This window comes from Perissodus microlepis, chromosome 3 (genome assembly GCF_051167445.1).
Source record: "Perissodus microlepis isolate ML-2025 ecotype Zambia chromosome 3, ASM5116744v1, whole genome shotgun sequence".
Lineage (NCBI taxonomy): Eukaryota > Metazoa > Chordata > Actinopteri > Cichliformes > Cichlidae > Perissodus > Perissodus microlepis.
Genome location: NC_140463.1, coordinates 50,045,029 through 50,071,069, shown reverse-complemented (window position 1 = coordinate 50,071,069; position 26,041 = coordinate 50,045,029). Strand labels below are relative to the sequence as shown.

Sequence of the window (26,041 nt, the reverse complement as noted above, 5' to 3'; positions counted from 1 at the left end):
ACACGTTCAGCTCTCAGTCTCTGGTTTCTGCATCACTTCACTGAACTTATAAGAAAACAGGAAAAAAAATGTACACACACACACACAAGCCCGTTCAGCTATCTTAGTGAGGACCTTCATTGACATAATGGTTTCCCTAGCCCCTTACCCTAACCATAACCATTAAAAATGAATACCTCACCCTTACTCTAAACCTAACCATAACCTAATTGTAACCCTGACACTAAAACCACATTTTGAGCCTCAAAAAGGCTTCAAACTTGTGAGGACCGGTGAGTGTGTCCTCACAAGTGCCTGTTGGTTCTCACAAGTATAGTAGAATGCAGATTTCGGTCCTCACAAAGATAGCTAGACAGGAACACACACACGCGCACACACACACGCACACACACACACACTTTATGCAGAAAAGAAAAACTGTAAACCTCCAACTTAGAATCACAATCTTTTATTTCAGCTATAGAGAAATTCAATATAGGGATATGTTGTGTCGCTCACTGCTGTTACAATACAAATCAGTGGAATAGATATGATAAACAAATGTGCAATGGTTACTCGTCGTGGTGTCGTCTGACACAGTTTCCTCCACAGAGCCTACAGATTTAACCCTGTGATGATCAAAACCAGTGTGAACCACAATCAGGAAAACTGCATCAAAAGGAATGTAAGGACAGTGCAGGGAGGGAGAGGACTAGAGCCAGCAGCTCGATCCATAATTTAACCCCACCACCAAAGCTGCCCAACTGTTAATCATAAAAGCTGAATGATCAGCCTGGCTTGTTACAATTTCACCTGTACGTCAGTCAGGTGCATATCTGAAATACCATGTGTCCCAAAGGCTTTGTACAAACATTTCATGTGTAAGTTTGGTCTTCCAAGTTTAAAGACACACATAGTGTCTAACAAACATGTAGATGGCTCTCTGTTATTCAAGTTTAGTGACGGTTATTTGTCTAATCCTCTTTTTTCTTCTGAGGTGAACTGTTCCAGTAGTAAAGAACCTGCAGAGTAATAATGCCGTTACAGGTTGAGGATATGACGTAGGTGAGCGCCATCAGTGAGTCTCCAGTTTCCTGTAAAAAGACAGTATAAAGTTAAATAATTTACTTTTTGCGGAATGTGAAGCATGTCCTCTATAATGAGATCTTAGTTCATTAAGGTAACCCTCTGATGAGGAATGGTCCCTGTAAAAACTGGTGCTCAAACCAGGGCAAAGACACAGAGGTGTGCATTGTATTTTAATCGTCTTACCTGTACTGAGGTAAAGATGCGTGCGAGGGACCCAGCGAACAGCAGGAAAACAGACACGGCGGAGAGCTGGCCGGTGTGACCGTTAGAGTAGTTGGTGGACGCCTGGATGAGCTGAGAGAACAGGATTATCACGTGTTACTCAAGCACGAGCGTTTGTTTGATGGAGGCTGACACATTCTTCTATCTGCATGTTGTTAGTGGACACTGTCGGTGTAACTGTAAAGGTGGATTCATCTGATGACACGTGTTAGCTGACATATCATACACACAATGAGGTCTTGAAAATGTATTACAAGCTAATCACTCTGAGTACTGTCAATACTGTCTGGATGCACTGTACTGTGGCCCTGTGTTACAGGAATGCCTGAAAAGGCAACATCTGAAAAAGCTACAGATGATTTAAAAAACACGTGTGTGACGTGTGCAGGCCTACCCTCCCAGTGATGATCGCCGGCATGTTGAAGGCCTGCATGGAGGTAACCACTGACATAGGAGTCACTGGAGACAGGAGCAGGACCAGCAGGATAAAGTATATAACCATGAATAGGAGACCTGCAAGGGAAGCAACATATCGATGTAACAATGTTAAACTGAAGTATTCGTTTCATATGGAAGCCCGTTTCCGCCACAAAAACAAACAAACAAAAAGGTATCCATAACTCAAAATTTCAAGTTTTTTCTTGAAATTTTGAGAAAAGTAACTCGAAACTTCGAGTTAGCTCTGCCAATCAGTAACCTACGTGAATGACGTCATTTTCTTGTTACCCGGGAGGATATGGTCAGCTACCAATGTATAGCAACAAATTGGCGCTTTCGAGAGAACGGGTGCTGACAGTAACATCATGTGATTCAGCTAATAACTGAAGGATTTCATCATTTGTGAAGCCACGCTGTAAATAATCAGCAATTTGTGCATTCATGACGGCTGTGATACTGTTAGCTTAGCTGTAGCATTTGTAGCTGAGGGCTTCAGTTTCCGGGTAACAAGGAAATGACGTCATTCATGTAGATTTTCGAGTTATGGATACTTTTTTTTGTTGTTGCGAACATTCAGTTAAGACTAGCTATGAGATGTAAAATGTCTTTTTCATGTATATTTTGGTATTTAATAACATCAAGGGGAGAAGTCAAACCATTGGTCATTTCACAGTTATACGCTACATGAATACATGCTTGAGGCGACTATAAGCTTCACAACTGTTACCGAGGCAGTTCTGCTAACAGTTCAGTTTGCACGAAGTCTTACCTGTGCTGGTTCTTTTTCCATAATGCTGAATGAGGAAGCCAATGGTGACTGTTTGCAACATGAGGAAAAGAGCCTCACCCCAGGAACTGCAGTGACATACGGCATAAAGAAAACCTGGACCCTTAATAAACACTGATTACAATAACAGATGCAGAATTCAGAGCGCCTTGTGTCCATTTCTACTTTACAGAACCAAACATGGTCCAACCTGAAAGGGAAGTTGTTGGCAACACTGTAAGCCATTGTCCCTGTGATAGCCAACAGTTCCAGCAGCACAGACTTGAAGCTCAGCCCCTCAGCGCTCTTCGCTCCAAGAAGCTTTAAGATCTGAGGAAGCTTCACTGTTAAAAAACAATTGGGGAAAAAGTTATAAAATAATTTAACATACAGTACCGTACAGAAGTCTTGCACCACCCCTCGCCTCTTTATATTTTCAAGGAAAATAGGTGGAAGATGGGTGCAGCGATTTACTGAAGCAAACAATCGGTTTTGGATTTGTATACAGTGTATACACTACCAGTCAAGAGTTACAGAACACCGAATTGAAGTCCAATGAACAGCTTGAAATGGTAGAAAGTGTTGAACTGTCAGAGGTTAAACAACATAATGCACATTCACAATGATACAAAAAGATCTTTTTCAGGGACAACATGGGCTAACAGTTTGAAGCTGCTCTGCAGCAGTGCAGAAGCTGCTGCTACTAACTCCTACAGGTGTTACTTCCAGCCCCCTCTGTCTGCATAAAGCTGTGCTGGACACACAGTGCTACCAAACCCTCGTCAGCATCAGCTGAACATTGTTGTACTGCAGAAAGTAGAGTGATGTGAGAAAAAGGCGATTAACAATGGAAGAGAGACAGACCATCATAACACTTATAAATGCAGGTCTGAAAAAAAAAGAACAAGATGGTGAGCTTGGAAACATGGAGTGTCCATCACAGCCTCCAGACTTAAACCCCATCGAGCTGGTTTGAACTGGACAGAAGGCTGAAAGCAAAGCAACCTACATGGTCCACATTTATGGGAACTTCTGCTACAGATATGGGAGAAGATTTGATTTCTGTTGTAGAAAGAAGCCACGACTGTGTTCAGCTGTTACATTTTGGTCCATAAAGTGATCCCATGATTTCTTTTTAACTCCAATTGCTTATTAATTATTTTATTTATTATTGGTCTTCCTGAAAGGTCCCTTCATAAACTCCAACTTCTTCAAAATTCTGCAGCTCGGGTCATAACTTGCACTCCGTTAAGAGCTCATATTACCCCAGTTCTTCAGCAGCTTCACTGGTCGCCCGTAGAAGCCAGGATAAATTTTAAAATCTTACTTCTTACATACAAGTGAATCCATAAATCTGCTCCTTCATATTTGTGTGACCTGCTCCATATCACCACTGTTTCCCGCCCTCTCAGATCCTCATCTGCTATTCATCTTACTGTTCCTGACGTCTTCTCACAAGCTGGCTGTAGATAAACCTTTACTCAAAAAGCATCTCTAGACCCAGCAGTCTTAGCTAATTATAGGCCAATCTCCAACCTTCCTTTCATATCAAACATCCTTGAAAGAGTAGTTGTCAAACAGCCAACAGATCATCTGCATAGGAATGGCTTATTGAAGAGTTTCAGTCAGGTTTCAGAGACGGGGAAGTCATCTGATTTTCTGTTTTCTCTGCATCTGCAGGGTCTTTACCTCATGATATAAAGCACCTTGAGGCAAATATGGGCCTATACTACATAGGATATATGACTATAATTAATTATTTCACTAAAATTAAATGAAATTGATGTTTATTTATAATTAAAAACAAATAAGCCAAATAATATATTCTATCTTTTGATTGACTAAGGCAGCAATTCAGATCAAGGCAGTTACAAAGAGAGGTGGAGGAAGCATTTTACCCATCACTGATCCCAGTATGATGCCGATCCCCAGGCCTTTGCTCAGTACAATCTTCAGACATGGCACTGGAAGAAAACACAGGCTGAATGATTATCAGGACCTTTGGCATGTAATGTCTGCAGCAACACATTAATTATTTATTCTTATTTTATTTATTATTTTTTTTATTTGCAGTAAAGGAAAACAGTTAAGTGAAGAAAAAAAATCACTGCACTGTTAAACTGATTTTGAATAAAAATCGTAAAGTTGCAAAACAAACCAAACAAATAGGCCTTTGTTTCTACAGCAAGGATATTAAAGTTAACTGAACCTATTAGTGAACAAACATTTAGGCATCTTTAATTTCATTCTGTGTTTATTTAGTAATAAAGCCTAAACTAAAACCAGAAAAACCATTTTGGAAACTAACCGAAAAGGAAACAACTCAACTCGGTTCAAAGCATCCATCAGAATCAGAAATACTTTCCTGAAGGAAATTATAGTCATTTTTCTGCTGTGTATCTGGGCTCCGGTTGCAAGGGCAGCAGTCTGAGCAGCCCGGTGAGACCTGAGTCTGACTGAGGCCAGGCATGAGGTAGGACATGGCTGGAACACCTCACCTAGCTGGTGTCCAGGATTCATCCTAGTGGATGCCTCAGCTGGCTCCTTTCAATGTGGAGGAGCTATGGCTCTACTCTGTCCCTCTTCAATGACCAAGCTCCTCACCATTTCTGTAAGGGAGAGCCCAGCCGCTCTTCGAAGGAAACCTCTTTATTCACTACTCAGAGCTTGTGACCACAGGTGAGGGTAGGAATATAGACCGCTAAATCGACAGCCTTGCTCTCATACTCAGCTCTCTCTTCACCACAACAAACTGCATCCGCATCGCTCCAGATACCGCCCCAATCCGCCTGTCAATCCGGCGTTCCCCTCACTCAGGAACACGACCCCAAGAACTTCTCTATTTCAGGCAGTAACCTATCCCACATTCAGAGTGGGCACGCCACCCTTTTCTGTCTGGGAACCATGGTCTTTGACATGGAGGCGCTAATTCTCTTCTCCACAGACAGCTCCAGTGCAAGCTGGAGGTCATGATCCCAAGAAGCTAAAAGAACCGCATCGCCCGCAAAAACCAAAGATCAGATCCTGAGGCCACCAAAGTGGTCAAAACAAAATAAAAACAAGAACAAAAACGAATTTAAATATAAAATTATAATAACTCTGTACCACGGTCTGTGTCGTAAATACATTTTCCTCTCTGAATAAGATTTACTTCTAACTCCAGTAAAAGAAACAGAACACACACGGCCACGGCAAACAGGATTACACTAAGTTTACCTCAACATTAAAGAGATTGGAAATGCCATCGTTTCGATTTTGTGAAAAAGAAATCACGGAGACATTTGCTACAATTCTTTTAAAGATATTTCCTTCACCTGATTTTTTAAAATGGACTTTTTGAAATAAATTGAAGAATAAAAACACACAAATATTCCTCCAATAATTTTTTCCTGTTTGCTGTTTTTCTGACTTTGTAGTTCGTAGTTGGAGTAACAGAGTGGAACTGACACAGTGTTGCCAGTCGTGTCGAACTCGTGTTCAGGTAAATTCGTGTCGTTACTTTGTAGCAGACGGCTTGTTCAAACGAGCTCCCTCGTTGTTTGCATGCAGCTGTATTCAAATATCGTTACATTTTAACATTTTAACTAAGCGTTCCGACACCACATGACTCTCACTTTGTTTACACCTAACGTGGAAACGTCGCTCGTGTCCTGTCATCAGACCCTCAGAGTTACACTTTTCGGTAATAAACTGCGCTTGTCAAACTACGACGAGCCTCTTACCGTCTAGAAAGTTGAACTTGAGGAAGAACTCGTCGTAGCATGATTCTGGCATAAAATATGTCAACAGAAGCCCTTTGAAAGGATCCATAAAAGACAAACCCTCAACAACAACGGCTTCTTCCGCCATTGTCAAGATGTGACGTCGCCGTTTAATGTGTAACAGAAACAAGATCCCACCGGTTCAAATGACATCACAAGTGTTCCGCTAACAGTGTGCTGTCATAAAGTGCTCGACTCCATCATGTAACATTACAGTAAGTGTTTAGTTAATATCTTACATATATATCAGTTACACAGGTATAACCTAAAAGATAAAAAACAACATTTCTAGAAGCTGAAAAAGTGTCTTTTCCAAACAATGGAGCTGTAACTAACTGTAAGAGATCGGATATCAATCAAATTCACCGCATGATTACAGTGGAATTAAAGTAAATCACACTTATTATGGGTTTAGGTCGATTACTATTTCAATTCAATTTCTATAGCCTTAGTTCACAAGAACAATCGCCTGACGCTTGGTGACAGTGGGAAGAACAGGAAGAAATCTCTGACAGAATCAGGCTGAGACATCAGGTTGGCCATCTGGCACGATCGTTTGGGGATGAGGAGAGAAAGCCAGAGATTAACTAATAAATAAATGCAGAGTGGTGTATGAACACGTAGTGAGTGAAAAAAGTAAGTGAAGAAGAAAGACTAAACCTTTTGTAGTATAACCAGGACAGGATTCAGGGTCATCTTATCCAGCCCTAACTATGAATTTTTTAATAAGGAAATTTTTAAGTGCAATTTTAATAGTAGAGACGGTCTCTGTGTCTGAGCTGAAGGCTCTGCCTCCCATTCTACTTTTAAATACTCTATGTAGTTAAACCACAAGTAAAGCAGCAGTCTGAGAGTAACTGCTCTATTGGAGTGATACTAATAGGTCGTTAAGATAAGATGGGGCCTGAAGACATTGTATGTGATGAGAATGATTATACATTTGATTCTGGACCTAACAGGAAGCCAATGAAGAGAAGCCAATATGGGCAAAATACACACACTCTTTCTAGTCCCTGTCAGGACTCTTGCTGCAGCATTTTGGATTAGCTGAAGGCTTTTCAGGGAGTTTTTAAGACTTCCTGATAATAATGAATTACAGTCGTCCAGCCTGGAAGTAATAAATGCATGAAGTAGTTTTTCAGTGTCACTCTGAGACAGGATATTTCTAACTTTAGAGATGTTGCACAAATGGAAGAAAGCAGTCCTACCAGTGGGATTCCATTAGGACAAGCAAGGGAAGCAGTGCTTGCTTTGTCAAATCTAAAACATAATTTAAGATATACCAACTTTAGACCAATCTCTGTCCTTTCAGAATCAGAAAACTTTATTAAGCCTTACGAAAATTATGTCTTGGTTTTTGAAAATAAAGCTATCAAAACAAATGAATACTCTAAAATACTGAGTGAAAGTCAAAGAAAAAAGTGAGGAGAAAAAGTCAGGAGCAGCTGAAACAGGCTGCAGGTTTGATCATAAAGCTCCTCTCCTGTCAGTTAATATGTGCATCCAGCCTTTCCATTACTACCATCTTGTGGCTGCAGTTGGCTATTGTTGCTGAAAGCTGTATTTAGTCTCATTACAAAGTGTAGTCGTCTTTCTCTCTGAGGGCTTTTAGTGTTCATATGAAAAGGAAGCTAGAATTAACAAATAGATGAGCTTCACTTATTTAGCATAGTAACAGATGAGTTTCTTTTTAGAAAACATGAAATAAGACAAAAAGTCAGAGAGATCAGATAGAAACTCAGAGTAAGGGCCAAGTGAACACAAATAAAACCGTGTTTGAGTTTTCCAGGGTAGACAAGTGTCAGGCTTTGAAATGAATTAAAACACTGTCTGTGTCTTTGGTTGATTAATATGCTACAGGGGATGATTGCTGCCATTTCCTCGCTTCAGCCTGTGCTGCAAGCATTCAGATAGTTAGTATGGGTCGGGGTGGTGCTTAAACTAACATAATCATAACCTTTATGTTTATGTAAACAGGTTTCTGTAAGACAGAGTCAATCAATATATTAATTCATTATTAATTTGTATACTAACAGGGACCTAATGTTTCACTGTGTTACTCTGTGGTGGAGCTGTGGACACTATATTGTTCTTTCTGTGCGATTTCCTTTATGTTTAACTTGTTTTTTGGTTAGTTTGCTCCATCATCTGTCTACACTTAGCTATTCTGTCCATAAAAGCTATGACTAAAACTGCTGATAAAGGGTAACAAAGACACAGTCCAACACCTACTGGAAACTAGTTTAACTTACTGCTGGCAATACAAACCAAGCTCTCGCTATGGTTGTACAGGGATTGGATGGCTCCTAACAACAGGCCTGACACCTCATACTCCAAAAGCACCCAGAGGACCCAGGGGATACCCTGAGATACCTGGTTAGATGCCTTCTCCAAGTCCATAAAACACATGTAGACTGGTTGGGCAACCTCCCACACATCCCCGAATATCCTTGAGAGGATAACGAGCTGGTCCAGTGTTTCAATGACCAGGATGAAAACCACACGTGTCCTCCTGAATCAAAGGTTCAACCAACAGATAAACTCTCCTCTTCATTACCCTGGGATAGACTTTATTGGGGAGGCTGAGGAGTATAATCCCTCGGGAGCCACATCCTATGGGCCCCTTCTTAATCAGGAGAACCATCACTTCAGTTTGCTCATCTAGAGGCCACCCCAACCTCGACGTTGCAGACACATGTCAGCCAGGACAGTCCTAAGAGATCTAAAGCCTTCAGGATTACAGGGTGAATCTTATCCACCCCAGGGGTCCAGATACTGTGTAGTTGTTTAACTACATCAGTTACTTCACCCCCAGTAATAATAATAATAATAATACATTTTATTTGAGGGCGCCTTTCAGAAACCCAAGGTCACCTTACAAAGAACAAAATTAATAAAAGGAGCAATAGTCATAAAATACATAAAATAAGTTCAAATTGCAAAACAGAGCTTGACAACAGATCAAATCAGCACTAAAGTGAATAAACCAGTTTGAACAGATGTGTATTGAGCTGTGACTTAAACACGGAAAAGGAGTCAATATTTCTTATGGCAGGAGGAAGAGAGTTCCAGAGCAGAGCGAGTGATGGCTCTGTTCCCCACAGTGATGAGACGTCAGGAACAGTAAGATGAATAGCAGATGAGGATCTGAGAGGGCGGGAAACAGTGGTGATATGGAGCAGCTCACACAAATATGAAGAAGCAGATTTATGGATTCACTTGTATGTAAGAAGTAAGATTTTAAAATTTATCCTGGCTTCTATGGGCAACCAGTGAAGATGCTGAAGAACTGGGGTAATATGAGCTCTTAACGGAGTGCGAGTTATGACCCGAGCTGTGGAGTTTTGAAGAAGTTGGAGTTTATGAAGGGACTTTTCAGGAAGACCAAATAGGAGGGAATTGTAGTAATCAATGCAGGACGTAATAAAACTTCAGTTTTTATAAAAGTATTTATAAAACTTCAGTTTTATTACTGTTAAGTTTGAGAAAATTGGAGGAGAACCAGGATCTAATCTCAATAAGACAGTTTGAGAGGGAGGAAGGTGGGAGGGATGAATTGGGTTTAGAAGAAATGTAGAGCTGGGTGTCATCGGCACAATAGTGAAAATTTATATTATATTTTTGGAATATATGACCAAGAGGTAGCATATAAATAATGAATAAAAGAGGCCCTAATACTGAACCCTGGGGCACACCAGCAGACACAGGATAGAGAGTTGAAGAATGGGATTTAAATTGGATAAACTGAGTGCGGTCTGAGAGATATGAGGTGAACCAGGCAAGGGGGGTGTGACTAATGCCAATGGATGCTAACCGGTTCAGGAGAATATTGTGAGAAATGGTATCAAACGCCACACTAAGGTCAAGAAGGATGAGGATGGATGGGAGACTAGAATCAGCTGCCATCAGAAGGTCATTGGTAATCCAGTGACAGGCGAGTCACTCAGTGCATGTCCCATCACCACTGCAAGCAATGTGTGCAGAACACAGCCTCGCCTCCTGAGTGATCTGACAGTTTGTCCAAACCACTTTGAGGCTGTCTGGAAGTATTGTTCCATGGTCTCACTGAACTCCTCCCACACCTGAGTTTATGCATCAGCAACTCTGCTTGTCCTGCAGGTAATTGTCAGCTGCTTCTGGAGTCCCACAGACTAAGCCCGATAATACTCTTTGGTTAGCCTGACAGCTCCCTTTAGTCCTTCAGGGCCTTTCCTCTAGTTCCCCTCGAATTATCGCCAACATGGGCACAAACTACCTTGCAGCCACACCTCCTTGCATCAGTCTCAGTAATGGAGGCGTGAAAGATGGTCCACTCAGGCTCAATGTTCTCAGCCTCTCTTGTAATGCAACTGAAGCTCTGCTTGAGGTGGAAGTTGAAGAACTGGCAGACTGGGGCCTCAGACATTCCCAGTGTCTGAGGCCCCAGTCTCATCCAGAAGCTTCTTCAGTTCCAGGCTTCTCGGATATGAAGTGACACGTCTTCAGGAAACTTAAGAAGTCCAGTTGCTCTTATTTCTAAACTCCCTAGATTGCCATGACCTAGATGATGGTGAACCTACACAGACCACTTACCCAGCTGTCTTACTGTGTCTTGTGAAACAACATACATCATGTTTTTCATGAGGGTGTAACTATCTGTATGCTGGCATCTGTCTTATTTCCAGCCATTTCATTTCCTGCTTTCTGTTCTTCATTGTCCTTATTCTTATCACCACACTGTGTTTGTGCTGAAAGAGAAATCATTTCCTATGACTAAAACTGACTCTGAAGTATGATCTCATTAACTCATCTACAGAAGGCGTTTTGCAGAGGCCTATAATCACCACAGACTTTTTTTTAATAATAAAGAGAGTAAAGTCCAGAGTATTATTTCAGCTTTATTCTCAAACTGATCAATAATATGTTTTTCTGAATAAAACCCTAATACTCCTTCGTGCTTTGCTCCAACCCAATGACTGTATAAAAGATGCTTCAGTCATCGGTTTAAACTCGCAGTAACAGATAACAACCATTAGAGGGCAGCAGACCTCTCTGTTTATTCCGCTTTTCAAGAAGAAGAAGAAACGCCCCCACACCACTTCCTTAACTGCAGTGATGGAGGTAGCCTCTGGTGGATGTTGTTCCTTTAAGAAAGTCCCTCTGTCACAGACGGAGTTGGATTTCTGTGGTCAGACGTATTCCGTGTCCGTCCTGAAACCCGGATATTGTTGTCCGGAGACTGACGGGAACTTCAGAGCCGACGGGACCATCACTCTGATAATGGGACTGAAGAATATCCTGGTCGACACTGGGGGACCGTGGGACCGGGACTTCCTTCTGACGTCCTTAAAAAAGAGAGGTTTGGACCCAGAAAACATTGAGTTGGTCGTGGGCACCCACGGACACTCAGACCACATTGGAAATCTGAGTCTTTTCCCAACTGCAAAGATGATTATTGGATATGACATCAGTGAAGGGGACAGATACAGTCCCAGCGAGCTGGCAGAGGGAAAGACTTACACCGTTGATGAACATGTGAGTTTTTCATTTTTGTCACAACACACACTGAAATTTAAAGGTTGAACCGAGAGATTTATTTATTATTTTGATCTTCATTTAGCTGGAATACAGCACACTGAAACCTCTGCGATGAAAACACGGACTGTGTGTGTGTGTGTGTGTGTGTGTACCAGTTGTCATTAGTATTTACGCAGTAATGAACTATTACACTATTTACATTTACATAATTACCTTAGGGATTAATAAAGTATTCTCATTCTGATTACATTAATTCTCACTGAAGGCATCAGAACTATGAATGAACACATGTGGAATTCTGTAATAACAGAAAAGTGTGAAATAACTGAAAACATGTTTGATATTTCAGATTCTTCCAAACAGCCTTTGCTTTGATTCCTGCTTTGCTCACTCTTGGCGTTCTCTCCATGAGCTTCATGAGGTCGTCTCCTGAAATGGTTTCCAACAGTCTTGAAGGAGTTCCCAGAGATGCTGAGCACTTGTTGGTCCTTTGCCTTCACTCTGAGCTCCATCTCATCCCAAACCATCCACACTGGGTTTAGGTCAGGTGACTGTGGAGGCCAGGACCCATCAGACCAAAGCACAGATGTCCTCTGGTCTAATGTCCACTCCTTGTGTTTCTCAGCAGCTGTTTGACCATAAAGGCCTGATTCCCACAGTCTCCTCTGAACATGTAGAGATGTGTCTGCTACTGGAGCTCTGTGTGGCATCTATCTGGGCTCTAATCTGAGCTGCTAACTTGTGATTTCTGAGGCTGGTGACTCGGATGAATGTATCCTCAGCAGCAGAGGGGACTCCTGCTCTTCCTTTCCTGGGGCGTCCTCATGTGAGACAGTTTCATCGTGGTCTTGATGGTTTTTGTGACTGCACTTGGGGACACATTCAAAGTTTTAGCAGTTTTACAGACTGACTGAGCTTCAGTTCTTAAAGTAATGATGGGCTGTTGTTTCTCTCAGCTGATTGGTTCTTGCCATAATATGGATTCTAACAGTTGTCAAATATGGCTGTCAGCTGTGCACCAACCTGACTGCTGCACAACACAACTGATGGTCCCAACTTCATTAAGAAGGCAAGAAATTCAACAAATGAGCCCTGACAGGCACACCTGTGAGGGGAAACACGTCAGGTGACCACAGCATGAAGCTCACTGAGAGAAGGCCGAGGGTTTGCAGCGCTGCCAACAAAGCAAAGGCTGGAACCTAAAATATAAAACATATTTATCACTTTTGTCTTCACTACATAATCCCATATATCTTGCTTCATATAGGTGATGTCTTCAGTTTGTATCTACAATGTAGAAAGTAGTAAAAATAAAGAAAAACCATTAAATAATTTCAACAATAATCTCAAAATTTGAATCCTGTGACAGAGTTGGTGATCTCGTTGGTTTTTCTAAATGTATGTAGTGTTTTTAAATAGTCTTGTTTCATCCACAGGTGTCTATAGTTCCCACTCCAGGCCACACAGGACAAGATATCAGCGTGCAGGTGAAGGGGACCTCAGCAGGCACCGTGCTGATCGCAGGAGATCTGTTTGAGTGCTGCTCAGACGAGAACAGCTGGCGGGATCTAAGTATGAACGCTGCAGTACACGAGGTCAGCCGCCAGGAGGCCTTACGTACTGCCGACGTGATCATACCAGGACACGGACTTCCATTCAGAGTTCTCAGGAACAAGTGACTCCAACTTGTGAATCGAAGGGACTTTACTGAATACTAGGAGCTTGACTCGGATCATTCAAGCCAAAGTTAAGAACTTCTGGCAGGAAGACAAACTTCCACATACACCACTGTGACATTGAATGTAGTTTTCTGTGAAATCCTGTGTGATTTTCTACATTTCTGCCTTAATTCGTGTTACCTTTCACAGTGGACTGAGGAAAAAACTGCACATTCTCTGGTTAATGTTAAATGAACTCATAATAAAACTTGTATGGACTTTTCAACATGTAGTTGCAAAGTTGTGGTGGAACCACTGACATCAGCGCACGACACAAATGAGGTCAGTGACAGAAAATGTTTATTGTTCCACTATTAAAGCCTCAAATATCAAACTGGTGTCTACAGAACATTTGTTCACAAAGAAATCTCCATTATTTCTTTATTACTGTTGGTCAGCAAGTTTATAACCAATCCTGAACTTCCAAAGAAATCCAAACTCTGTTGTCTGTAATCATTAATGCCTCATTTAATAAAGACTATTCAAAATGAGCTGGGTTTTTGAAACGATGTAATGGATTAAAGAAGAAGAAACAAACTTTTCTGTCCCACATGTGAAGTTTGTCTCGGACATACAGCTAAACAAACAGGTGAGCCTGAAGCTACATGTATCTACTCGTGTTTGGTTAAAGTCATTTCCACTGCCCAAAGACAAATTCTTCACTGAAAAGATCAAAATCATAGACATACCCTCACACAGACGCACAGCTTGTTATCAGTGTGTTACCAACACAAATGCATGGAGTGAAAAAGGCTGAGGTGCATCTGTGACATGTGACTCAGCTGATTTAGGGCTCGTGATGAGAAAATACATTTTCTTTTTTAAAAATTTAGTGCTGTTGACCTTTAGAGGACTCGATATCAAAGAAACAAGGATCGATGAGTTAAAGAGAACTCCTTTGAAGGGGTGATTTGTTAAAGCCCCACCTTTAGCTGCATCTGAGGACCCGTGAGAGCTAAAACACAAACATGAACATTTTATCTGTAAACTTGAAAATGTGGACACTTGGTGAAAAGCAGAACTCTGCAGACTCAGTGTGTACAGGAGGGTGTGCGACGAGCCTCCTACATAAACTGTCTGCAGACTCAGTCGTTCGCACCATCACGCTCTTCCTCACTGATTTGAAGAACTATGGGAAGAACTACGGCTCACTCAGGAAGTCAGATATGTGGGAGGGTTGATCGGAGGAGGACCAGCCAGTCTGGATCCTGACATGCAGTTTTGTGTGTGGTTGATATCCGACTCTGATGAAAGGTCACATGTTTGACGATTTAAAAAAAACAGCAGAAAAAGAGAAAACACAAAAGAAACTTGAATTGAAAATGTATTTAGTGAAAATATTTGACAAACATGAGAGAGCCGAATTAAACTCTACAGATTAATATGTTAATATGCCACAGCATGTCTAATACTGAAACACTCTTTAAGCCTAACACTTGTTCTGCTCCACATGTTCTGTTGCTTCAGTCATATTTACATCTACATAGTTCTGACACTGCTGATGGTTGACATATCCAGCCTCGCTGTTGAACTCCCTTTGATAAGTAACACATCACTCTGTGTCTTTACTTTTTTGTCTTTCTTTTGTTCGTCTGGTTCTCTCTGTTTCTGCTCACAGGTCCTAAATCCACGTACAGCTGACCAGTCCAGAAAATGCTGCAGGGCAACAGCTTACAGTCAGTGTCACTGGCTAAATGAAATGTTGCTGCTGCAGTAGACCCCAGCTGAGCACTGTGTAAGAATACAAATGTCCCAGCTCTCCAGCACCAATGTCTGATTAACTCCATGTGACTGCTAAATCACCCACTCTACCCACTCACAGCCAACCCCTGTGTGGTCTACCCAGGTGCTATAACACTACTATGCTAATAACACTAACGGTTATTTGCCATGTTTGGATTGGAGCGAATGCTTTTGTTCTTTCTACATTTCTTGCGTTCACTGGTACACACCCACACCCACAGTGTGGTGGGTTTGAATGCTGTAGAGCTGCAGTAGAAATACTTCTGTCGAGCAGACGTTTCAGTGTAAAGAGCGATTCTCTCACATAGAGAATGTACGGTCACAACGTACAATGTAAATCTGGGAGGCTGCTGAGACAGGATCCCCACCACAAGGGTAACAGACACAAACTGCCACTCCACAAAGAACCACACTCAGAACCACACAAAGCCTCTACCTGCTCACACACAAGTGGAGATCAAATCGCTTCCACGTCTGCACAGCTGTTTCATATGTAAGCTGTGGGGTGTCGCCACGCCAGCAGGAGTGTCTTAAAGAAGTATCCACACGGAGGTGACCGTCCCCTGCAGCAGCGTGTGAGGAAGAGGACGAAGAAGAGCCAGCTGAGAGATGGAGAGGAGAACAGGTGGAGAATCGACAGGCTGTTCTCTCTTTGTAAAGGAATTTAAAATAGTTTAAAATAACAAGTTATGTGTTCAAAATCCATCTTTTTCTTTAGTTGGATGAAACATTGTGTCCTTTTACTTAATAGTTCTGTTGTGTTTGTTGCATTTATTGCTATAGAAGTTTATACACTTTATACATTTATAAGTGGATCTACAGCATTACATCATACCTTATAAGGATGTTCTGTATTTGTGTCATTAGACCCATTTATCAAAAACAGGCGTTGATACCTGTTTGATATGAATGAAGGCAGTTATAATATTACATGATGAAACATGCAGTGAGACACATTCTGAAGTAGCAGGTTCATAGTGCTGTGAGGGACAATGAACATGATTCATATGATCGTGTACATATGTGAGGGACCAAGCAGCCAAGGCATAGAGGACACAGGCAAAAAAAATCTTCAAAAAGGGTTTGCTTTATTTTTACCCTCAAAAGGTTCAAAAATGACAAAATTCAAAACATAATAATCAGGCCCATAAAAGAGGTCAGCTATAACTCTACGAAAAGCAATTTCCAGAAACAACCAAACAAACAAAGTGAGACACAACTTAACTCACAAACTGACCTAATTACAAAGACACATGAGGGTAGCTTTTATAATGTTTTGGCCAAACCATTTAAGCACAATATGCAGAAACAAAAACACACACTAATATTAACTAAGCACAGAATAACCTAAGTAAACCCAAAACACCCCTGCTCCTGGTAAGCCCATGGTTGGTCCTGCTGAGCAGGCATTTTGTTCCCAGAGTCCTCAGCCACGCCTTTTGCCCAGACAGGAAACAGCCACCGCCCAAACCCAGGTAACTCAAAGAAAGAGAAACATAATTAATATAACAAAACATTTTAGAAAAACCACACAATGTTACTATGTGCGCGCCTCATAATATCAGTGTTAGGTTTAACCAAATGATTAATGAATTATATTAATGAAGAAAACTGCAAAACAAACTAATAAAGTTTACAAATGGACTAATTTACCATGATGATGATGCCATCACAACATACATGTTTGCTATAAGCTGTTCACTGTTAGCTCGTCACTTCTGTCACATTTTTGTTTCCCCAGAAACACTTCTGTTTTCTTTTGTGATTGTTTTCCTTTAGTTTTGGGGCTTGTTTTATATTTTTCTCTATTTCCGTTGTGTTTTGTGTTCTTTTGCAGCTTTTTTCTATTTGCTGTTGTTTTCTTAAGTTGCAGTCCACTTGACCTCTCAGGGTCACTGTTAGTTGGGGTTTGGGGAAGGTTGGGGTAACATCCTGTCAGCTGTGACTGAAGAAAGGTTTGTTCCACTGATGTTTCCTCCAACATCCAGATGAACAGAACCTGGGTGATTTGCTCGCCTCTAGAGGGATCTCTCTTCTAAGATATAAATATGATGTAAATTTAACATCAAGCTAGAAGTAAATCAAGTTCAGCATTATTCATGTAAGTCAATAATAACTAAAACTTAAAAAAAGACAACGAGCCTCGTCTGTTTTGTCACATGACTTTGAAATTTAGAAAATAGTCATTTTTATTTTAATACCATGATTTTTAGATCTGCTTGGAGATGACCCAATAACCTTTGTAACATAATTAATTTTGTTTATGTTTACACAAACAATAATGATATGAGAGCAAACTACAGACTGTCTGTGGATGCATTTCCATAACACGTACAGAATATGTAAAGAAAGTATTGCTACCACACAGACGTGTGAAAACTAAGCAGAGAGAAGCTGACCGATGTCAGCACAGGAAGCTGCCTTGTGGCAAAGATATCAGCTCACCACAGAAGTGCTCTTCTTCTGCTTCCACTGGATCTTTAATCATCAAACAGGTAAAACTCACACTATCAGCTCATTTACAAATTACCTTTAAACACTATTTTATACTATTTAACACTATTTTAGTACTAGTCACTCAGCTCTACAGAGGGTAGAACCAAACCAGAAAATTGCGGGGAATGTTATTTGTGTATCGTCCTGTCCTTATCTTAGTCTGTGTGAACGACATGAAACTGAAAGAAATGTACTGGTTTGAAAATGCATTGACTATTTCATGTTATTTCAAACAGACACAAATAATGTTTAGAAACAGAGATACTGTTGTACCTATGCAGTCTCTGCAGAGACGTGTTCATAGTGTGAAATGTTTTACAAATTGTCAAAAAAAACAAAAACCCAGTAAACTAAAGTAAAGCGCAGTCTTTGTCTCTTTTCTCAACTCCACACAACATTTGGCCAAACGTGGATTTTCATTTACAAGCTCTCAGCTAAAATCGTCCAGGTAGCCAATGACTTTTCAGCTATTTGTTATAACCAAATGGAAAGGTAACATTAGAAGTACTTTTAAGTACTCTGCTATAGGCTCTTATGGTGGATTTGGGATCTTGTAACAAAAGAATACATAGGACGACTAATTTTTCATCATGTCCATTAATTTCTTTTCTCACATACATATTTGAGTAGGTTGGGGGATATGCATGGCAACATATGTGATAGACTGTTTTACATTCGTCCTCCCAAACTACTTAAAGACATATGCCATTTAAAGTGCTATCTTTTCTGATAACTCTGACAAAGGCTACAGCGTGTTAGTGAAGCAATACTTTTATACTGTGTATGTACTGTTGGAGCTACAATGCCCTTTGATTACAGTTTTTACAGATTATGTAGCAAAACCTCCACAGAGGGGGATTATTTTTCCACTATTGCACCCTGTGGAAACAGCTTTGACAGACTCCAGATTTTTACTTCCTGTGCACACGTAGCATGATGTGCTGTTCTGTTATGAATGGTTAAACTGGAGGCATGCAGACTCAGTGCAAGTGCAAGGCCTAGACGAGAACAGGCAAGAGAGCAGAACTGAGTTGCATGTTCTCAGTTAAACACATACACACACTTGGGCCATATGGTGGTGAGGGTTTAAGGGATGCCAGTGGACTGTGACTCAAGGAACAGATATTGTCTGGGGGAAGGAAGACAGGAGAATTAGTCCATGCATCATTTTCGGGTAATCTCTCCACAACCATAATTCACTCAAATGAGAGGATACATCAAGTCTGAATTCCTCGGAGTCATGCAGAGAGGCTGAGAGGGTGAGCAGGCAGGAGAGGAGAGGTGGAGTTTTGAGAAGGAGGTGCTGTAAGAAAAACCATTGGGTGCAAACATGTTAATCTCCTCCCTCAATAGCTGTCTTACCTTCTGCTGCTGTGCTGGAGAAGGGGAACTGGCCACGCCCATCTGCCTGTGCCACCAGCACGCACTCTTCTCGCCTCAGCCCCCAGCTCCTCACTACCATTCCCCGAGCCTTCTACCAAACTCGTGACAAATAAGCTCTCCAACTCTATTATCTCACACAACCCTCGTCTTCCTCTCTCCGTGTCCACTAGAGTTGGATGTCTCAAGACCCGTCTTGGTCTCGATACCAGTCTCGAGACTACTTTTACATGGTCTTGGTCTTGTCTTGGTCTCGATTGATATTGGTCTTGGTCTTGTCTTGGTCTTGGATCCCTCAGTCTTGTCTTGGTCTTGCTGTCTCAGATCGACATTGTAGTCGGGAGATTTGGAGTCAACAGTATCCATGAAACACAACGTAACGTTCGATTTTGTCTCAGTCTCGGTCTTGGTCTTGTCTCGACTTTGTCTTGGTCTTGTCTCGACTTTGTCTTGGTCTTGTCTCGACTTTGTCTTGGTCTTGGTTTTGGTCTCGATACCCTCTGGTCTTGGTATTGTCTTGGTCTTGATTTAGGCGGTCTTGACTACAAGTCTAGTGTCCACTCAGTAATCTCTGCTCCCTTTTCTTCCCATAGACCGTTCAAGTCCTCCGCCAGTTATCCCTGCAATCCCAGAACTGTTATTGTTACTCTGTCACTGTAGATAAGTCATTTACACTGTAGCTAAACGTGTCCTGTGATCTGCTGCCGGGGTCCGCCTGAGTTGCTCATAACAAACTCGCCTTTAAAAAGACTTCAGCTTTCTTACAGTCAGTGGAGAATACTGTGCTAACATCCTCCTTCACAGCATGAGGCGGCTCTATTCCCCTCTCTAACATGTGTTCAATCACATTGAAGCCAATGATTGGCTCCTCTGCCACCCTATCTTCCTGAGCTACTAATACTGGTACTAGAAGCTCTGACTGCGGAGCCTCTTCTGTGAGTAACCTGAATGTGATTTCAGCCCACCCAGCAAATAGCCATTGATAGAGATCAATCATCCTTGTAGTGTCCCTTCAGTGTGGTATGAAGCTGTGCGAGGGTGAGGTCTGTTTTAATCACTAACATATTGCAAAGACTTAGGCCTGACGACGGCTTCAGTAATTCCAGCTTCACTGTGATTCGTTTTAAGTCCAGTTTCGATTTGGTTGGATTCTGACAGTTTGTCTTTCTTACACCAATTCTGAATCGACTGTGTGTAGTCACTTCAGTGAGCTGTGTTGGTGCCGGTAGAGCAGGTAACTCTGTGCCTAGACCCAGAATGAGTTCTTGGGATTGTTTCTGTGAGTCTTGCCATATCTTCCTCTAACTCTTTTGTCGAGGTTTGAAAACTCAGCTGCCGAGCTGCACGTTGTTCTTGTAGGCTGGTCAATGCAACAACATCCTCAATGACACTGTCTTTCCTGTGCAGGGTCATCTCTTTCTTTAACCTCTTAAGCAGTTTTCACTGACCTGTTCAGAAACACATGTGCTACTTCCTCTTCCTCTACTTCCTCTTCCTCTACTTCCACAATTGTTTCAGCTGCTTCACTTATGGTTCTGATCAGCGTGTGCTTCTTTGACTGTTTCCCAGCTGAGATATTAGTTTGTAAACACACATAACATTGCTGCCGTAGTAATCAAAGAAGCTTTATGTTGACTTGACATAAGTTACAGTTATTTGATTGACAACAGCTGAGCTGAACATGAATTGTTCTTTGATACTTAAACCTGCAACAAACCTGTTTTTTTCATGCATTATTTTTTATGCTTTCTCACAGGTCACGATGTCCATCAGCAACACCACTACCTGCACCAATGACAGTACGAGCCACTTCGACATCATCCACGTGTGCTTGTACTCCTTCATCTTCATCGTGGGTCTTACTTTGAATGTTATAGCTCTGGTATTTTTTTTTTTGTCAAATCAAATCCAGATCCCCAACAGTTGTCTACATGACCAACCTGACCATGGCGGACTTTTTACTCATCCTCACATTGCCAGTGAGAATCTACTACCACCTTGGATTAGAAGGCATTCCTCTGGTGTTGTGTGATTGCCTTGGCTTGATGCTGAAGGCCAACATGTATGGGAGCATCTTATTCCTCGCTTGTATTTGCTTTGACCGCTGTGTCGCTGTCAGCTTTCCTATGTCTACAAGAATTCAGAGAGCAAGACAGAAGTCATGGTTGATTTGTCTTGGAGTCTGGATACTGTCCTTTGGTCCAAGTGTGCCAATCTACATCCTCAAGCGTGAAAATGTTTCTTTAAATGTTACTAAACATTGTTTTGATAACCCACCGGTTTATGCCACGCAACCAGCAGTAGTTTTTTCCACTTTATTTCTGGGGTTTGGGCTCCCTTTAGCAATTATGCTAATATGCTCCTGGATATTGGTTCATACTGTTCAAAAAAGCACTGTGGCTCAGACAAATCTGCTGGACAGCAGAAAGATCCGGAGGATGATCGCTACAAGTCTGCTTATTTTCCTATTCAGTTTCTCTCCATACCATGCTACCCTAGTTGTCCTCTCCCTGCACAGAGAGCCTATAACCTCTAGAACTTGTAGCGGTATGCACCCCATGTTGGCTGCATACCGCTACAGCCTGGTGGTGGCTTGTCTAAACACAGTGCTTAACCCCATTGCGTATTATTTCACCACAGATACCTTCAGGAAGAACATGGTGATAGGCACTGTTCAAAAGATGTTCCCCCTGTACAATCTGAGTTCAGGGCAGAGATAGCGGAGTGCTCACAATAGCTGAAAAATGTTGGAGGATCTCTTAGTCCCACTTAGCTCCATGGGTCACTGTTATCCCGAAAGGTGCATTCTGGGCATGTTTTCCTCAGTTGTCTGTATCTGTCTGTCTTTGGTTTATGTTCTCACCAACATCATCACCAGCACGAGTTCTGTTTTTCTCCTTTGTGCTCTTTCCATCACATTTGATGAAATACAAGCAGACTGTGAAATGACTTTTGCTTTTGTCTATATTGCAACTCAACCTTTAACGTCTTATTTATGAGGTGTTCTTTAAATGAGGGTCCTTCCAAAATGTTCTTAACTTACTGGCATTAATTTTAGTTTAATATCAAACCTGCAGCACAGCACAGTGCAGCCAGAGACACTGTTTCATCAACCACCACGGCAAGTATTATGCTTGCACAATACTAAGCCACCACAGGGAAGTGTACACAACAACACATCTTGCATAATCTTGTATATACTATGTCTTCACAATGGTCATAAAGGTATTTTTTTTTTTTTTTACTATGCAATAACAGATTCTAAAAACAAACAATGTAATGCACAAAGCTCATGGAGATGCAATAAAATAATATTCTAATATAAAAAAGTAAAAGATGATATCTTGGGGCGACCGTGGCTCAGGGGGTTGGGAATCGCATCTGTAACCGGAAGGTCGCCGGCTCGATCCCCGGGCTCTCTGTCCTGGTCGTTGTGTCAAGACACTCTACCGCCTACTGGTGTTGGCCAGAGGGGCCGATGGCACGATATGGCAGCCTCGCCTCTGTCAGTCTGCCCCAGGGCAGCTGTGGCTACAGCCGTAGCTTGCCTCCACCAGTGTGTGAATGTGAGAGTGAATGAATAGTGGCATTGTAAAGCGCTTTGGGTGCCTTGAAAAGCGCTATATAAATGCAATCCATTATTATTATACAGGTTTGAACTACGTAAACATGAATTGCTATTGCTCTGCAAGGGTCCATTTATTCTGTTCCAAATTTTTTAGTGCTGTCAGTGTTAATCTCTTTAAAATGATGTTAACGCCATAACCGCATTAATGCGGCAAATCTCAGCGAGTTAAAGTGGATCGCCCCGTACATAGAGCTGCATGGCATCAACACGTTAGCGTGGTTAGCTCGTCGACACGTTGATGCCATGCAGCCCCATGCACGGGGCGATCCATTTTAACTCACTAACTGAGATTTGCCGCATTAATGCAGTTATGGCGTTAACATCATTTTAAAGAGATTAACACTGACAGCACTAAAAAAAATTTATATAAGAAGCACATAAACAGATTATCTGATTATTAGCAGCTAGCGGCTACGTGACTCCTACTGAAGCAGTACTATTGTATTTAATTTTTCACATACTGCTTCTGTGTGTTGGCTTCCTTTTGTTAAATAAATAATTACACAATGTAATATGTCATTTTGTTATTCACCTGAAATTGTATGTACATCATCTGAAGACTTGCTGAAGACCATATTATTTATTACTGTGTTCTGTTATGTTGGATAGCACAGAGGCCAAGACTTGATTGTATTCTTTCATCATTTCTAAACCTGTTTCCAAAAAAGTCGGGACACTGGACACAACAAATCGAATGTTGTAACTTTATCTTGCAAGTTCAGCACCTGGACTCTTTTACCAGAAAGCAATGCTGCTGGAAACTGTAGATAATGTGGTCTGGTTAAAAGCCCGTCTCTGAAACAGAGCTTGTCTGTACACCAGCATATTGCAGCTCCAAAAGATGGAAAATGAATAAATGAAATGATATTCTTGTATTCTCTGTGTCAAGTCGCTAAATGAAAAGTCCCCTGCTGTTATCTCCTGTCTCTTTATGGTTGTCTGTCCACTTTGAAAAGGTCACAAAACTTAAAAAACCCCCCAAAAAAACAACAACCTGGTGGCTGTTTTATTTTGCATTCTGATTGGATGAGGCCATGATGATAACAACCTTCAATCATCCTCCTCATTAGGTTCCTCATCGTGGGAGTTTCAAAGGAATATCAAAATTGGACCTCTTAGGCTTCAAGTTTGCTTATTTCAGCCTTTATGGCCAAACATTTTTGTTCCATCAGTTTACTGGGGAGTTCTCACTAAAGTAAGATTGTTGGGGAAGTTGGAAACTTTATCCTGGCTTTTCATTGTAAAGCAGTGGCTTCTTCGGTGCTGAGCAGCCTTGGAATTGTGATAAAGTGAATTCAAAGTCAAATAATCTTTCTATAAACACATTTTGGACTAAATGTATGAATGCATGATGCATGAAATAGATGCAGCAGTTATGCGATATATCTAAAGAAATCAAACCATCGATGTGTAATGTGTAACAATAAGAAAAGATGCAGGGAAAAAGTACCGAACACATGAAGAAAGGGAAATCACATGGAAAGTCATGACATCAGCTGAAATCTGTCAGTAATTAGAAAGCAATCCTGTCACTTAGTACTGATTATTATCAGCTGGTTCAGGCCTAATTGATGGCCAATAAAAAGTTGTGTCATTACCAATGTGCCACACAATGGACATTTCATGATATATAAAACCAGTGAGCGCTCTAAGGACTGTTGCAATCGTATTGCTGCGAAACATAACGATGACACTGGTTACAGAAGAATGTCTAAACTACCGAAGCTTCCAATGAGGACTCTGGGAGCTGAATTTGCATGAATGGAATAATGTACTGAGACATTCCTGATAAAAATCTACCAGGAGGATGAACAAAGAGTGCATGTTTCAGCAAGACAATGATGCCAAACACACGGCCAAGGAAACTCTAAACTGGTACCAGCCAATCAGCTGCCCTGAATCCAAATCTATGGGAAGAGCTAAAGCTCGGAGTTATAGCACGGGCCCACGGGACCTTCAGGATTTGAATCCTATTTGTGTGGGAGAATGGGCCAAAGCCACACCTGAGCAGTGCCTGCAGCATGTTTCTTCATACAGACGGTGTCTTCAAAGGTCATTATACCTCAGCATCATACAAAGTATTCAACTTAAGAATTTACGCAGCATTTTTCTTGTAATTACAATTGTTTGCTGAAGTGAGTAAAACAGTGTGCTTTGTAATTGAAGGGCAGAAACAGCTTTGGTGTTTCCTTCTGCTTTTGCTTTGACTGCACAATCTTAACAGACAGATCTTTATGAGAAGTTGAAATTGTGTTCATGTCTGTGGCTTCCTGTGGTGTGGTTGTCTATGTGTGTGATCTCTAAAAACAACAGACCTTAGACACAAACGCTCTAGTTTTGCTGTAACTTCCTCTTGTTCAAACTGAAATGCTTGAATGTGTAAAGAAACTGTATTTTTACTTGTGAAAAGCATGCCTCTGTGGCTGTAAGGAGTGTGTTTCTCTGCGAGGACCAAATTAAGTATAAAATCAACATTTAAGGTTCAGCCGAGAATGCTACTTTAAAAATCTGAATACTTCATCCAGCATTAGGACCTGGAATATCAACCATGTCTTTATTGGACGGCTACACATTTTATTTTTCATCATACAACTGTACAGTTTTAAATTGGCATCAGATCATTTTCCTTATGTTTTAAAGTAGTATAATTATGTAATATTTAAAGACACACAAAGGTGGATCAGCCCTATAATAACACATCAGTAGAGCAGAGAGCAGAGTACTTCACAAGCCTTCAAATGAAAAAGTATAAATACTCAGAGGGTCTCAGGCAAGAAGGCGTTTGCTAAATCACTACTTTAGTTAGTGGTGGATACGCGACGATTCCTGACCAATAAGTGCTTTTATTTTTGTAGCTATGGTACAGAGGTGTTTGTCATTTCGATGTATTACAGTGACAATGTATGACAACTATTAATAACAAAATGCATTAAAAATAAAAAGAAGAGCAGCATTTTTTCACTTTTTCTAGGATTTTACTTTCTGGCTTTGAAGCTTTATCAGAAGCTCACAATCACATCTTCTTTATAATAAAGGCTGTAAGGACATATCTGCAAATACTCAGTCAATCAATCAGAATAATTTGCTGGTTGATGTGGAGACCAAGGCCACATGGACGACACAGTCGTTACTAAACACAGTAGCATTCCTATGTTATGGTGAAAAGGTTTACATATTAGTTAATAGAAGGATTTTGTACACTTGGGCAATGAAGCGCACATCTCAGTGTAAGTCATGCAGTGTTAAATTTAAGCTTTTGGTGACTCCCAGTGGTTGAACAAAAGGATGGGAAATGTTCTTGCAG

General features: G+C 41.2%; 3 protein-coding genes and 1 long non-coding RNA gene across 4 annotated transcripts; 2 read left to right on the top strand and 2 right to left on the bottom strand.

Moving 5' to 3' along the window:
* Nucleotides 1–432: 432 nt before the first annotated feature.
* Nucleotides 433–6,387, bottom strand: mpdu1b (mannose-P-dolichol utilization defect 1b). The gene is made up of 7 exons (XM_084917226.1): nucleotides 6,217–6,387; nucleotides 4,393–4,458; nucleotides 2,706–2,838; nucleotides 2,498–2,583; nucleotides 1,685–1,803; nucleotides 1,252–1,362; nucleotides 433–1,073 (listed from the first exon to the last, which is right to left on the bottom strand). The coding sequence occupies exons 1-7, from the start codon at nucleotides 6,341–6,343 to the stop codon at nucleotides 954–956; spliced, it is 762 nt and encodes a 253-aa protein (XP_084773352.1). The 5' UTR covers nucleotides 6,344–6,387; the 3' UTR covers nucleotides 433–953.
* A 4,941-nt stretch (nucleotides 6,388–11,328) lies between these two features.
* mblac1 (metallo-beta-lactamase domain containing 1) lies at nucleotides 11,329–13,824 on the top strand. The gene is made up of 2 exons (XM_084917333.1): nucleotides 11,329–11,769; nucleotides 13,209–13,824. The coding sequence occupies exons 1-2, from the start codon at nucleotides 11,350–11,352 to the stop codon at nucleotides 13,449–13,451; spliced, it is 663 nt and encodes a 220-aa protein (XP_084773459.1). The 5' UTR covers nucleotides 11,329–11,349; the 3' UTR covers nucleotides 13,452–13,824.
* Nucleotides 13,773–15,763, bottom strand: LOC146391774 (uncharacterized). Its single transcript, XR_014798963.1, has 2 exons — nucleotides 15,670–15,763; nucleotides 13,773–14,734 (listed from the first exon to the last, which is right to left on the bottom strand). It is a non-coding gene; the product is annotated as an uncharacterized LOC146391774 (long non-coding RNA).
* Nucleotides 15,764–20,867: 5,104 nt separating this feature from the next.
* LOC146391773 (lysophosphatidic acid receptor 6) lies at nucleotides 20,868–22,828 on the top strand. The gene is given in 2 exon segments (XM_084917069.1): nucleotides 20,868–20,994; nucleotides 20,996–22,828. Coding segments are annotated over 2 exon segments (957 nt in total). The 5' UTR covers nucleotides 20,868–20,871; the 3' UTR covers nucleotides 21,830–22,828.
* Nucleotides 22,829–26,041: the final 3,213 nt, after the last annotated feature.